Here is a 16215-nt window from a genome sequence, read left to right as displayed (position 1 = left end):
TCCTGAACTTTGGAAAATGAAGGTGCAGTAAAAATGACCTGGCTTAGTCTCTGTTGAGTATTGATTATGGTGACTTCTAAGGCTGCTCTTTAAAGCATGTGCCCATACAAGGGTTCCTGTAGCTTAGACTGTTCCATACATTGCCTAAAGATTTAGTAAATTATAACCTCATACATACTGTCTAGTTATCAAATGACAAAATTGCCCTTGTTTTAAAGATTAAAATACTATAATTTTTTTTCAGGACATCGTAAACTGCATAGGTGGATTAAATGTACTCTTTCCTCTGTTGGAACAAATTAGCCACTTCAGTGAAGAACAGATTCCCGAAGGAATAAATGAAATAACAGTTTCTGAATTGATAACACCTGTAGAAGGAGATTGGGTGATACCGACCTCCCCAAAGACATCAGGTATTAAGATGAAATTAATACAAAATAGTCATTGAAAAATTGGAGAATTAATTGAAAATAGATTAAGATGTCTATTAGGAAGAAACTTAACCATTTGTAGCTGAGGCAACCCATCCCTAATTTTACTAATGTTCAGAAAGTTTGTAATACTTTAGTCAGAAGACTTAAGATGTTGGTTTTACTCTTATCCCAAGTTTGTACTTTTAGTGGAAATATGACAACATTGTCAAATTTATGGTAGAGAAAATATTGACATGTGCATATGCAATTGCTTCTTTCTCTGATATTTGTGTTCTATAAGTGACCGTAGGAGGCAAATTTCTTAACTGGATTTTTGTATGTTACAATAGTCATTATGATATAGAAAATACGATATAAAGTGATTAGAGTAATTATGATAATTAATGACATGTTCACAATTCCAGAGTCAAGACTAGAGAGAAGTTTAGTTGCAACATTTATCTTGATTGTGAAACACTTGATTCAAAGACATCCTATTAACCAGGACAATCTTATTCACTCCCATGGAGTTGCCACTCTTGGTGCCTTACTTCAGAAGGTGAGCTAGTCTAACATTATGTAGATGTGGCTGATGATTGTAAATAGCAGTTAATGTTGGAGGTTTTTCTTTCTAATAAGTAAATATTTTTTTTAATTACACTATTACAGCTTGTTATATTAGTGCATATAATTTATTTCACAAGTAGATTTTAAGAATCATTAAATCACCTTATACAAGAATTACTTATCTTACATACTAGGACCTTGTTTGTTAGCTTTGTTATTTGGGATATTTGATTAATTCATAACAGTAGGAAAATATGTTCTAGCATTACTTAAGAAAAATTGTCTTAAGTTGTTCATGTTTTTCCTAATCAACATTTTTATATTTAGTAGATGTTCTGAATAAATTATTTGAAATTATAGCTTAATAATAATTATTATTTAAACTGAACTTTACAGAAACCTTTTCTGTTTGGATTTCAGATGCCAAGCACCTTGATGGATGTTAATGTATTGATGGCAATTCAATTACTAATTGAACAAGTATCATTAGAGAAAAATATGCAGCTCCTGCAACAAATGTATCAGTATTTACTTTTCGACTTTCATATTTGGAACCGTGGAGATTTTCCCTTTAGAATCGGTGAGAGCAGGCTGTTAGATATAATTTTATAGTTGTTTTGGGAATCTATAACTACATATATGACTTAATGATAGGTATATCATTTAAGAGTGAACTTTCTGTTTTAGGTCATATACAGTATCTTTCCACCATCATCAAAGACAGCAGGAGAGTTTTCAGAAAGAAGTATGGTGTGCAGTTTCTCCTAGATACCCTCAGGATTTATTATGGGTATGATGTCCTTATGCCTTCTCAGTTTAATATTTTCTGCCTGCTACTTGATTGGAATATCTAGATTGTTTATTTTCCAGCAATTCTAATATTCTTTAACTTCAGAGAGGCAGGATAGTGTGGAGGTCAAAATGAAAAACAAGGATCATATACTTTGGGTTTGAATCTTGTGTTTCATCAATTGACTAACCGCAGGCAAATTACTCAACTTTTTTGTGCTTAAGTTTTCTGTTCTGTGAAAAGGATATAATAAAACTGAGATATCTTATGGTTGTTTTGAGGATTAAATTAAATGAATTAATAATGTATAAAGCACTTAGAATTGTGTCTGCTACATAGTGAGTGTTGCATAATATATACATTAATATCTTTGTCATTGAAACTCCTAACTTCAGAAGGTTTCCTATTTAGAAAAAGAAGCCAAAGATACCATAGATTCCTTTTTTAAAAAATTAAATTTATTGGAGTAACATTGGTTAATAACATTATGTTATGAGTACTAATCATAACATGGAAACATCTTTTTTAAATTAATTTTTTATGTAAAAACTAGAGGCCCAGTGCACAAAATTTGTGCGCTCAGTTAGTATTTGGGGGGAGGATTTAGTCTCTCAGCCCGGCCTGTGCCCTCTCACAGTCCGGGAGCCCTTGGGGGATGTCTGACTGCTGTGGAGGTGGGAGAGGCTCCCGCCACCGCCGCTGTGCTCGCCAGCTGTGAGCCCAGCTACTGGCTGAGTGGTGCTGCCCCTGTGGGAGTGAACTGACCACCAGGGGGCAGCTCCTGCATTGAGCATCTTCCCCCTGATGGTCAGTGCGCATCATAGCGACCAGTCATTCCTCCATTCGGTAGATTTGTATATTAGCCTTTTATTACATGGGATACACAAATATAAGAATTTTAAATTTCAATTCTTGCACTTTTATTTTCTCTTTCAGAAGTGATTGTAAATATAGTGAGCTGTCTCTAGATGATATTCGGACAATAAGGACTTCTTTGTATGGACTAATTAAATATTTTCTGTGCAAAGGTGGAACTCATGAAGAGATACAAAGTATTATGGGTTACATAGCTGCTATTAATGAAGAAGAACAGGTATTATGCCCAAGATGATCTGATTTTTCCTTTTAACATTTAAGTTTCTGTATCATCATCTTTTAAACTTATATATGTACTAGAGGCCCGATGCACGAAGATTCGTGCAAGAATGGGCCTTCCTTCCCCTGGCTGCAGGCACCACCTTTGCTCTGGTCCAGAGCTGCCTTTCTGCCTTCCCACGCTGCCCAGAAGCCCGGAGTGGCTGGGGCGTGCGGAACGCCTGCGGGATGCAAGTGTCCTGCCCAGCCCCTCAGCACCTGCGTATGCAAATTAACCTAACATCTTTGTTGGGTTAATTTGCATACTCACTCCTGATTGGCTGGTGGGCATCACGAAGGTATAGTCAATTTGCATCTTTCTCTTTTATTAGTGTAGATAATAAACATTCTAACAGTAAAATGTTTATAGTGTCACATATAATATTATACAGTTAAATAAATAAAATTTATCTCCTAACTGAAAGTTTAATAAACTAGATGTCAGTATACTAAAATATTTTAATGAACTAGAAAGTAGGATGTGAAAATAGTTGCTTTGTCTGGCAATTCTGAGCCTATTTTCATAGGTCACATAATGTACATTTACCTATCATCAGAGTTACTGGGCAGATTTCTAACATGAATTTTAACATAGATTCATAAAAATTTTGCATAAAGTAAATTGTAAATGTATTTCTGTTTTTAAATAATTTTATATACATTATTTATTTATAGCTCAGAACTACTTTTTAATACAGTAGTTCTCAATGTTTAGTTAGGTTTACCTGGGAACTTTTTATAAATTAAAAGATACTACTGAATCAAGCTCTCCAGGTGCTTGTGGTACATGGTAGAATCTGAGAACCACTTGTATAAAATATACAGATCAGGAATTCCTCTTCCCACTTGTACATTTGAAAATATATGTTCAGAAAGATTTGGAGACTTAAAAATTTGTCACACCTCTGATAAACCTGGGACTAGAAGAACCAAGTGTCTTTACTGCTGTTTCTGTGCTCTTTCTATATCCCACTCTCAACATCAAATTTGAGGCGCTTTAATTTATGTTGACTTAAATATTTTTCCCTGTATCATGAAATACTCATTGTTTACTCAATGGTTACATGCCGTTAAAATTGGTATTATATAGATAAGTGAACTTTGGCAGTTTCCCTATAAGGTCGGACTACTTCAAAAGCTTCTCATCATTTAGAATAATGAGTAGCCATCTTATTAAATGTTAGCTCTATTGTCACCTGCTATGATTCATTGCCAATGAAATTTTCTTGGCCAATTCAAAGAATTATTTTTTGAAAACTTAACTCTGTATAGAACAATACCAGCCATTCTAGATTTATACTGACGAACCAATTATCATTTTTACTTTTAGCCTAATGGAGGCAGGGGTGCAAAAAGTTTATAAATAATTATGAAACAAACAAAAAAAGAGCATGATAACATCTATAAGAGAGAAACAAAGTCCTATGAGGTTTTCATACGAGAGTATTACATAGTGAGACCAGGAAAGGCTTTATGGAAGAGATTGCTTTCATATGGATAAAGCGGAATAGGTATGGTTCAGCAGGTAAATGTGGTAGTGAGAAGATATACAAAAGGAAGTGGAATAAACCAAAAAGCATAATGGAGTGAAAGGCAGGGTTCAGAAGACATCAGACAGTTCAGTTAAGCTAGAATATTAGGGTATGTAGGATTTAGTTAAATAACTGTTTGTGGTTTATGATTTTGTTTGGCTTCCATATCTGAGTGTGGTCATTTGATTTGTGTTGTTTGATTTTAAAAGCTCTTTGGAATTTTGGATATACTCTTTAGTCTCCTGCGTACCAGCCCAACTAGAGGTCAGCTTTTCTTACTGCTGTTTGAACCAGGAAATGCTGACATACTTTATGCCTTGCTCTTAAATCAGAAGTACTCTGACAGACTAAGAGAAATCATTTTTAAGGTACATTTTTCAGATGTCTTTATATTTTGGGACAGTTATGGTATATGAATTTACTTGGAATATATACATTCTATGAATGTAAATCTTTTTTTATATCTACTTCTAATTTTAAATGTCACATTTGTTTTGATATATATTTTCCATGTTTTTGTTTGCATATTAAAAAAGCTAATTATATTGTAATCTTATCAGTAATTTCAGTGGAAAATGTACTTTGTTATACCATCCTCAATATAAAATCTCTCATCTCTATTTTCACTTGTGGTGGGTCTACATGGCAGATCATAATTAACCTTATATAGCACTATTTGTCAGGCACTTGCAACAACTTCATGAAGTGTGTATTATTTTCATCCCCACATTTCAGATGAAGAAACTCAGGCAGAAAAAATTGTAATTTGTCTTGTCGAAGAATATAGAACCTATTTTTATTAAACACTCTAGAATATTCCAAACTCCGAACTTTGGCTGAAGCCACCCACTACACCTTTTTTATTAACTAAAAGCAGAGGCAGTCATATTTCTGTTGCTGAATACATTCTTTAGTTTTTTCATGATTTATTCTCCTGTTCATTATGCTTAATTGCCTTACAACAGTTGTTTCCTCTTACAGCATTAGTGTTACATTGCAAAGTCTACTTATGGGACATATTTGGATTGCCTATGTTTGAAATCCCTAAACTTTAGAAAACAAAGGTACACTAAAAAGTGGTCTCTTGCGTATTGGTTGTGGTGACCCGTGAAGCCACTCTTTAAAGCATCTGCCCATACAAATGTTCCTTTGTGGAGATGAGATTAAATGTTATTTCTTAAAAAAATGGCCTAGGAAGGATTCTTCATGATATTATTTTCAAGATTACCCTTTCCATATATGGTTTCAGTTTCTCTTTTTGAAAAATGTTGATCTCACTCTAAGAAGTATGGGGTTGCTGATTTATTACCTATTTTAGCATATTGATAGGTTGCTTTGCAAACTGTTTCTTTGTTATTAAAAATTATTTTGATAACTGCTACATAAATGGATTACTAGACTAATCTAGAAGGTCTTTGTTCTCTTTGAGAACACACTATTATTCCTCTTATAAGCTACAGGGTTTGTTTCCATATATACCTTAGCCATTAAAAGAATATGTAAATTATTCCTTTCATCTCCTAAGAAGTACATGTAAACTAGAATTTTAAACATATTAATTATTCTAACACAGATGTGTCTTAGTCCAATTTATTTTTCAATTATTTTTGAATGATGATAAGATATGGAGCACTCCTCCCCATTAGTGCTGGGTGTTTTTTTTGGGGGGGGGGGGGTTATACTTAAGAAATACAATTATGTTTCAAAAAACATATTACACCAATATTTTATTCAATATTAACCTGTGACACACTGTTCTTAGTTCTCTATATTAAGAAGACTCTATTACAATTGTGACCAGGTTATGGAACAAATGTTGAAATGTACAAATGTATATGAACGAAGTAAACAACGTATTCGACTCAGAGAAGTTGGCTATTCAGGATTGGGACTCCTTCTAAATGAAACACCTGTTAGTACTTCTCTCATTAAAAACCTCATCAATCAAATCATAAATACAGGTATGACTAAGGGTAATGGTACTGATGATATTTTTAAAATATATTTTTTTAGTCCTCATCAGCGGATATGTTTTCATTGATTTTTTTAGAGAGAGAGGAAGGGGTTGGTTGCCTTCTGTACGTACTCTGACCAAGATCAAACCCAAAACCTTTTGGTGTACAAGACAATGCTCCAACCAACTGAGCCACCCAGCTAGGGCAATCCTGATTATTTTTAAGGAATGTTCTTCATAGTAGCATAATTCTATTTGATGGTTCTCATCCCTCCCCCCCTTGAGGTTTTTCTCCCTCCTTCCTCAGCTTTTTAAATTACCTGTTGTTGTTTTTTAATATGTTATTATTGATTTCAGAGTGGCGGGGGGAAGGGAGAGAGAGAGATAGAAGCATCAATGAGATAATCGATTGGCTGCCTCCTGCACACCCCTTACTGGGAGGTATCGAGCCCACAACCTGGGCATGTGCCCTGACCAGGAATTGATTCACGACCTTACAGTTCATAGGTCGACATTCAACCACTGAGCCATACCGGCTGGGCTTAAATGACCTGTTATTTGAGTCAGCAAGGCTTTCCTTGGGTACTGTTTCTTATGTGCCTTTGTTTCTTATTTTCTTCCTAGGTCTAACACAGTGCCTTACTTGGTAGGCCTTTACTTAATGTTGATTGACTGATTAGTAAATAATTGAGTCTCTATAATAAGAAATGGACACTAGAGAAAATATATACAAAATACTTTATCTTTTTTCTTTTTGGAGCTTAAATTGTTAAAGGCAAAATTAAAACTTCAGATAATGCTTTTTTTATAAACTTTTTTTTTTTTAGTACATACTAAAAACTGTAAAATTATCAGATACTGGGGGTTCAAAAGGTAAGATAAGGTCTTTGTCTTGAGTGGTTTACCATTTTGCTGATAAGACAAAACATGTACTTAAAAATATAAGTAATAGTATAAGACCCAAGTAGTATGAACAGTATGTTCAGGCAAACAAAAGAAAATAATTATTATTTACAATTTACTCAGGAAGATGTCAAACATTCTAAACCTATTGTCTTTGTAAAATTTAAACATATCTATAATAATCAAAACCGTATGCTACAGGTATAAAAACAGACACATAGACCAAAGAACATAATCAACAAACCCTATGCATGTATGATCAACTAATATTTGACAAGGTGTCTAATAATCCTCAGTGGGGAAAAGGTAGTTTCATCAATAAATGGTGTCAGCAAAACTGAATATCCACATGCAAAAGAATGAAAATGGACCCTCATCTTATACCATTCACAAAATTTAGCCCAAGTGGATTAAATATTTAAATGTAAGACCTGAGCCATAAAACTGCTAAAAGAAAACATACGGAAAAGCTTCTTGACAGTGGTATTTTGAGTATAATACCAAAAACTCCAGCAAAAAATGTCAAAACAAGTGAGACTACAACACAGGCTTCTGCACAGCAAAAGAAACCATCAACATTAAAAGGTAACCCACAGAGGGGAGAAAATATTTGCAAGTAAAAATCTGATGAAGGGTTAATATTCAAAATATATAAGGAAACTGTACAACTGCAAAAAAATCCAATTAAAAAATTAACATAAGGACCTGAATAGCTATTTTTCCAAAGAAGATGTACAAATGGCCAACAGGAACATGAAAAGGTGCTCAACATCCTTAAATATCAGGGAAATGCAAATCAGGCCACAGATACCACTTCACACTTGTTAAGATAGCAATTATCAAAAAGACAAGAGAGGAGTGCTGGTGAAGATGTGGAGAAAAGAGAACCTTGTGACCTATTGGTGCTAATGTAAATTGGTACAGCCATTGTAGTAAATGGTATGGAGGTTCTTCAGAAAATTAAAAATAGAACTCTGTGACCTACCAATCCCACTTCTGGGTACATATCAAAAAGACATGAAATTACTATCTCTAAGAAATCTTCACCCCCATGTTAATTGCATCATTATTCATAATAGCCAAGACATGGAAACATCTTAAGTGTCCATTGACAGATGAATTGGTAGAGAAGACATGTTATATATAAACATACACAGTAAATATTAGCCATGAAAAGGAAGGAAGAATCTGGAGAGTATTCTGCTAAGTAAAATAAATCAGGGGACAAATACTGTCTGATCTCATGTGTGAAATCCAAAAAATTAGCTCATAGAGTAGATGGCGGTTACCAGGGCTGAGGGAGGGGCAGGAGGGAGATATGGGTAAAAGTGGTCAAAGTGTATAAACTTTTAGTTATAAGATGAGTAAGTCCTGGGCATCTAATGTACAGCATGGTAACTATAGTTAACAATATTGTGTACTTAAAAGTTACTGAGAGCAGATCTTGAATGTTTTCACCATACACAGAAAAAAAGGTAACTGAGTTGATGAATGTGTTAACCTTATTGTGATAATCATTTTACAATATATACACATATCATCAAATCATTATATACCTTAAATTTATACAATGTGTTATGTCAATTATATCTTAATAAAGTTGGAAAAAAATAAAAAGGCATTTGTTGTTGACAGCAAAAAATAAAATGAAAATGAAGCAATTATTTCAACATTTATATATAACTGTTACCTACAATTCTTTCTTTGGTTATCTCTGGAATTTAATTTTAACTTTTTCTTTTTTCCCACCACAGATCCTGCTATTAATTTCAAAGATCTGTTATCTGTGGTATATATATCTCACAGAACATACATAAATGTCAGGGTGGTCATCTGCAGAAAGGTTAGTAAACTTTAAGATAGACTTTAAAAATAGCAGTGTCATTGAATAACTTTTAGATTGAGTGTTTTGCACCAGATGTAAGTTTTAATATCTGTTATTTTATAAATGACATTTTATGGTTTCCTTTTTTGATGTGAGTTAACTTCATGTACAAGCATTCAGCATATGAATTTGTTCTTTTGAGCTCATTACATGGGCTCCTGGAAATATGCCCTTTCAGAGTCAAAAATTTACAGCCAGAGTAGTTTCTTTATTAAGGACTTTCAATGATTATGACCATTTCTAATACGTTTACTATATTTTCGAGTTTCTGAAACTTAGAACTTTGTGGAAATAATTTTCTATAATCTGTTCATGACTATTCCAACAATGATTTGCCTTCAGTGCACCCATTTAACCTTTAACTAAGTCAACAATTAGTTATCCCTTGAGATTCTTTATGATTATAACCTCCTCTCTACTCCACTGGGAACCACTGACCTGTCTAGCATTTAATTTGCTTCCTTGCTTTTCTTTTCCTGATTAGGTCACAGTAAATCAATAAATGTGGATATATATCTTTCTCTTGAATGGCTACTTAGTTTTTCAGTTTTGGCTATTCTATTAAGTATTATTTGGTTCTTTGTTGATGGGCATTTAGGTTGATTCCTCTTTTTTTCCATGTTAATAAACTTCTAGAAAGAACATTTTTTGCATATATCTTTATCTATTCGTGGTGATACATCTGCAGTACATAATCCATGAAATGGAATTGCTGTGTCATAGGATATTTATAGTTTACATTTTGATGGATTTTGCCATATTGTTCTTGAAACAGGTCTTGTAAATGGATCCTATCCTTTTAGTGAGCAATTAGAAACAGCTGTCCATGCAATCTAGTTTTTTTGTGTGTGATTTTTTAGTCGTTTTTTTAATTTTTTTCTTTATTAAGGTATTACATACGTATGTCCTTATCGTCCCATTGCCCCCCCTCCCACTCATGCCCTCACCCCTCTGGTATCTGTGTCCATTGGTTAGGCTTATATGCATGCATACAAGTCCTTTGGTTGATCTCTCCCCTTACCCCCACCCTCCCCTACCTTCCCTCTGAGGTTTCACAGTCTGATCGATGCTTCTCTGTCTCTGGATCTGTTTTTGTTCATCACTTTATGTTGTTCATTGTATTCCATAAATGAGTGATCTAGTTTTTATCCAAGGAAAGCTTAATCTGGAAGAAAAAAACAATTGGTATACTGCACCTTTAGAATAATGGTAGCTCACTGATTGATAGCATTAGTGAAGAAAGCTACTCCACATTTCATTGTGCCTTACTACTTTCTATATCAGCATCAGTGTACATTAAAACTATTAATGTTGAAGTTCCTATCAAAATTATTCATCTCCTGGTGTGAAACCTGTCGGAGTTAGAAATTCTGATAAAAGAGATACTCTAAACACTAGGAGCCAAATTTCCTTTCATCTACAGAGAGGTTTATTGGCTTTGTGTTAAAAATGTCTTAAGGATCTTACCTGAGTTTGACAGTGTTTGAGAACTTGTTTTTAATTTTCCCAAAAAGTGAAATCAGTTAGAGAGTGGAAATCATACACATTGCCACATCTCTTTAATTTCAGTTTCTCATTCTAGTTAAACAGCAGCTTCCATTTTATTGGAATTAGTTTTTCTGGAATTAAACTTTTGTTTTGTTTGCACAATATAGAGTGAATGAAAAAAATGTTTTTGCCAAAACAACCATCAACTTTGCCTGAAAAAAAAAAATTGAGATGGGAAAACATTATTCTTGAGGCCCTTAGGTTCTAAGTGTCTTGTTTGTCCTATTTACTCCCCTCACCCTAGTACCGGACTGTGCCTGCCACATAGTAGATGTTCAGTATTTGCTAAACAAATGTAATAGGCTCATGGTAAGTATTTAGTTAGGAGGATATAACTTTATTAAATTTTAAATATACCTTTATATTTTCTCTCTGACCAAATTAAATGAATAACATGAGTGTGTTGACATATGGAGGATTGTTTATCTTTCTTTATCTTTCAATAAATATTTGAGTACATCTTTACTCTGTAATGAAATATGTGGATTAGTTTCAAACATAATGTCTGCCTTCCAAATGGTTTCTAATCCAGTTACAAACATAATTTTTTGAAAATATCTCATTAAGTTACTTTGTCATTAAAATAACTGAAAAGAAATTGTTTTTGATGTAAAGGACTGTGTACTTTTTGACAAATTTTGTGTTCTTAATCTCTTTGCAGATTTTACAGATTTTACAGTCCCAGCCAGATGCAGCACATCAAATTTCTCAACAAGTGGGTTGGCAAGACACTTTAGTTAGGCTTTTTGTTAAAGCAAATTTTGAAAATGGAAATACTTTTCATAAGCACAATAGGGCTGTTTCAGTGAAAGACAATGATAAAAATATATCAGCTGAAGATATCAAGAGGAACTTTGATGAAAAGACAGACGATGAAAAAATCAACTCTTTTGCCTCAGCTAATGTGTCTTCTGATCAATGGAGTTTGGACGATAGACACTCTCTAGATTCAAACACACCATTATTTCAAGAAGATAGCTCTGTGGGAGAATTGTCTTTCAAATCAGAGAATCAGGAAGAATTCTGGCACAGTAACCCTTCACATTTGAGTTTAGATCTTAGTGGAATTGACTCATGTGAACTGAGTGATAGTGGCAGTCAAATGCCAGATAGCTTGCCTAGCACGCCATCCCCAATAGAGTCTACTAAATCATTTTCTGTGCAATCTGACAAAGAAAGCAGCATCACAAATGATACGGGCTTTTGTGATGACTTCTCTTTACTTGAAAGCCAAGAGGTAAAATACCTTATTTGTCCAAATGCTGTTTTTATTTTTATATGTCTATTATATACTTCTCATCCTTAGAACTGTATAATTGTTAACAGTTCCATTTTATATTCCGGGTCTAAGTTTCATGATCTCAGATATTAGAAGCCTGTAAGTCATTAAATTGTCTTGAGAACAAAGCCAGTGTCTTACTTATCCTTGTATCTTTCTAGGACCTACTAGTAAAGTTCCAGGTTCATCCAGGCACTTTAATAATATGTTAAAGGATTACAGTCAGTATATGTGATGGTTCTTCTGTACTTTTAACACCCACTCCCTTTAATAATCTAATATTACTTTATATTTTTTATAGAGATGTGAGGAAGAGCTTCTTCAATTACTGACAAATATTTTGATCTATGTAATGTGTAAAGGACTAGAAAAGTCTGATGATGATACTTGGATTGAACGGGGACAAGTGTTTTCGGCACTAACTAAATCAGTAATATCCAGTGAGCTACTTCGACCATCAGATGAAATAAAACTAATGTAAGCATTCCGTTGGTGACTTCCCCTCTCGTCTTGGAGTGGACCAGAGTCTAAAATATTTTATTGAACATTTATCCAGTATTCAGTGGATGTAGAAAAAAGGAGAACCTTTGTTTTCAGTCCCTTTTTTGGCTGTTGCCCTTCTATTGGGATCTAGAGAGAAATCAAAACTAGCTCCAGTGTGAAGAGATTTAAATCTTAAATTAATTTGGGTTTTAAGTCATTATATATTTCCTGTTGTTTAAATTGTTTTCTGCAGTACAAAGCACTTGGTGCTTTTGTTCTATGGCCTTGTCCATGTTTGAGGGTTTCCATGCTAAGGGAAGACAGTAGTGTTTTCATGAAAATTACTTCTCTAAAGCATTGAGTTCCCTATATATGATAGATAGAACACTAGCAGTACACTAGAAGAGAGATACTTCTTTGTTTTTCCACAGAGCTTGACCCACTATAAGTCATAATAAGACTTTCTTTTCTAACCTAACAATTTCAGCTTTACAGAAACTTTTAAATATTTCATGGAGACTTGAATGTGAATTATTTTCATAGCTTTTTTTAAAAAATATATTTTATTGATTTTTTACAGAGAGGAAGGGAGAGGGATAGAGAGTTAGAAACATCGATGAGAGAGGGACATCGATCAGCTGCCTCCTGCACACCCCCCACTGGGGATGTGCCCGCAACCAAGGTACATGCCCTTGACCAGATTCGAACCTGGGACCCTTGAGTTCACAGGCTGATGCTTTATCCACTGAGCCAAACCAGTCAGGGCTTCATAGCTTTTTAATAGTCAACAAGTAACTTTTACTTTGCCATTTAGTATTAGGTATGTTAAAAATAGATTCTCCAGCCCTGGCTGGTGTAGCTCAGTTGGTTGGAGCATTGACTTGTGTACCAAAGGGTCGTGGTTTTGATTCCCAGTCAGGGCACGTGCCCAAGTTGTGGGTTTGATCCCCAGTTGGGGTGCATGCAGGAGGCTTCCAATCGATGTTTTTCTCCTCCTCCCTCCCTCCCTCTCTCTCTAAAATCATTTTTTTTAAAAAGATACTCCAGAGATTTAAAAGTTGCTTCATTATTATTAAATTCTATCCAAGTGTTCTGTGATACCTGCCAGTGGTAGTGTATCTTTGGAGGTACAGTCTTAGTAAACAATAACTGTTTTTTAAAATAACCTACTATTTTTCTAAGTTTAAAATGGTTTTAAGAGGTCTGTTTTACACTTAGTTTGCTGCAAAAGATGTTAGAATGGGCAGTCACAGAAAACAGAGAAGCAAAAACTAATCCAGTTACTGCTGAAAACGCCTTCCGACTCATGCTGATCATACAGGACTTTCTGCAGTCAGAGGGACTAGTTAATTCAAACACGTGGACTGAGAAGGTATAGTAATATTTCTTTGGTAATGAAAGACTCTTTTTTAAGGACTTTATTTATAAACAAATTTTGTATCCCCTCTTTTCAGAGTATTAATATTTAATCAGATGCAATAAACATGGATAAGATGTGATAGTCACAGATTTTGTTAGCTTGTTACTAGGATAAGTCTTTTGGCTTTTACTAACTGTACATTGAAGTAGTTTTGAAATATTTATAATTTGTATTAGTGTTGGGGAAAACTCATCATCAGTAGATTAAAGAACTGAATGTTTTTCTTTTTCAATTCTTCCTTTGCAATAGCTTTTAGAGGATATGATGCTGCTCTTCGACTGTCTGTCAGTGTGGTATTCTGAAAGTCCATTATGGGTAAAACTCTCTCAAATTCAAATCCAGTTGCTTCTAGGATTTATTGGAAGGGGTAATTTGCAGGTTTGTCAGTTCTTTTACACATTTTCTATATTTGCAAGTAGTTTAGGAATTACTTGTGTGATAACTAGATGATAATATGTTTTCAGTATTTTAATTTTTTAAATTAGTTCCAAAATATTTATGATTTAATTCTTGTTTCAGTTTTGTGAGTCAGCTAATTATTTTTTCCTGATTTTTATGACTCAGTATATTTTTAAAATTTCCCTTTAAAGTATGTATATATATATATATATAGCTTATATTAAAAGGCATTGCTCATATCTATATTTAATGAAGCTAGAAGCTATACTGCTTGCATAGACTATTTATATATGTGCAGTTTAGGCAAATTATTTACTTTTTAAATATATTTTTTATTGATTTCAGAGAGGAAGGGAGAGGGAGAGAGAGTTAGAAACAGACTGAACTTAAAACCTGGACATGTGCCCTGACCAGGAATCAAACTATGACTTCCTGGTTCATAAATCGATGTTCAACCACTGAGCCACACCGAATGGGCTAGGCAAATTATTTTTTTAAGTTGTTCATTTCAAAATCATATACTGTTACTCTACTAATCCACTAGTCCAGTTTACTTTCTATTTAATACTTTTTCATTCATCATACACCTACTGAATTTCTACCAAGTATTAGCATTTTTGAGAGAGACAGAGAGACATAAATTTGCTGTTTCACTTATTAATTCATTGGTTGATTCTTGTATGTGCCCTGACCAGGGATTGTACCAGCAACCTTGGTGTATCAGGATAATGCTCTAACCAACTGAGCTCTACCTGGCCAGGGCAGGATACTTAGATTTCTGATCAAGGACTTGGTCTCCTGTGTACCTGTCCTTTATGTATCAGAGTGCTTTTGATTGCAAATAGCAGAAACATCAAGTCCAACTGACTTCTTAATATTTATTGGCTCATGTAATTGAAAATTCCATAGTTCACATGAGTTCAAGGCATGATTCAGTCAAGGCTCCAGTTCATTTATTTGCTGTTCTTGCAGCACTGCTCTCCATCACATGTCCTTTGGTCCTAAGTTTGGCTGCTCTTATTGTCGCAGAATGGTTGCCAACAGCTCCTGGGGCTACGTGCTTCCTTATTCATATTCAGAGAGAGAGAGTGCTTCTTCCTGCAGTCATTGTTGGTAGACAGTTCTTCATGGGTCTCTGTGTTTCTGCATATCATATAAATAGAGACCCTGGATGCCTTTGTTACGAATGGTCTTTCTGAGGATGCATGTATAGGGAACAGCTTTGGAAGGCAGAGATCATGTCTTCCCTCCAGAGCAAAAGGCAGGTTTGTTTACTGTCCAGCATAATAAAGATAATGTCTCCCTGCCAGGCAGAGTTTAGGCATAGTTACTACCACATATAAAAGATTTGGGTTCCCTGTGCTCGGGGTTCCTCTCTTACAATGCAACCATGGTGTGTGCAGGCATCATCTAGTCCTATTCATCCCTCACCATGGGAATTGCAGTTGGGGGAACCAAGGTACATGCTGATATTCTGGCTTTTGCTAATGCTACAGATCTTTGTTTCTGACCCAGGAGTCTAATGTCTTCTGCCAGTATCTATGAAACTATGGTAGACTAACTTATTAGCTTGAAGGTGAGATAAATTCTGAGACCCTTCACATTTCTTAACAGTTACGTAAAAAAGTTCTGAACTTGCACTGATAAGGCTGAATGAATTCCTGAATGAATCCCTGTGACAAAGAAAATGACATGAGTTGATTGAACTAGTCACTGTGGCAAGGGGTTGGAAGTTTGGCTTTTAACCTTTAGGACCTATTATTGGAACTAGAGATGGAATCATTCCCCTATCCTTACAGACTATAAGAGGAGTGGAATGGATGTTGGATTAATTATCCACCACAACTTTACTGCATATTCCAAATTAAACATGTGATAGATACATTTATAATTTCTTTTAAAAAAAAA

General features: G+C 34.5%; 1 protein-coding gene across 1 annotated transcript in view; it reads left to right on the top strand.

The window, feature by feature from the left end:
- NBEAL1 (neurobeachin-like 1) overlaps positions 1 to 16215 on the top strand; it is a 114894-nt gene that overhangs the window by 45477 nt on the left and 53202 nt on the right. The window contains exons 18-29 of the mRNA XM_005874255.2: positions 245 to 413; positions 839 to 972; positions 1401 to 1560; positions 1668 to 1770; positions 2707 to 2863; positions 4646 to 4804; positions 6238 to 6397; positions 9048 to 9136; positions 11388 to 11963; positions 12307 to 12482; positions 13707 to 13860; positions 14158 to 14286. Of these exons, the coding sequence (XP_005874317.1) occupies positions 245 to 413; positions 839 to 972; positions 1401 to 1560; positions 1668 to 1770; positions 2707 to 2863; positions 4646 to 4804; positions 6238 to 6397; positions 9048 to 9136; positions 11388 to 11963; positions 12307 to 12482; positions 13707 to 13860; positions 14158 to 14286 (2166 nt within the window). The remainder of the gene's footprint in view (positions 1 to 244; positions 414 to 838; positions 973 to 1400; positions 1561 to 1667; positions 1771 to 2706; positions 2864 to 4645; positions 4805 to 6237; positions 6398 to 9047; positions 9137 to 11387; positions 11964 to 12306; positions 12483 to 13706; positions 13861 to 14157; positions 14287 to 16215) is intronic.

This window comes from Myotis brandtii, unplaced genomic scaffold, assembly GCF_000412655.1.
Source record: "Myotis brandtii unplaced genomic scaffold, ASM41265v1 scaffold43, whole genome shotgun sequence".
Taxonomy (NCBI): Eukaryota; Metazoa; Chordata; class Mammalia; order Chiroptera; family Vespertilionidae; genus Myotis; species Myotis brandtii.
Note: the sequence above shows the minus strand (reverse complement) of the source record. Positions and strands in the feature narration are given on the sequence as shown.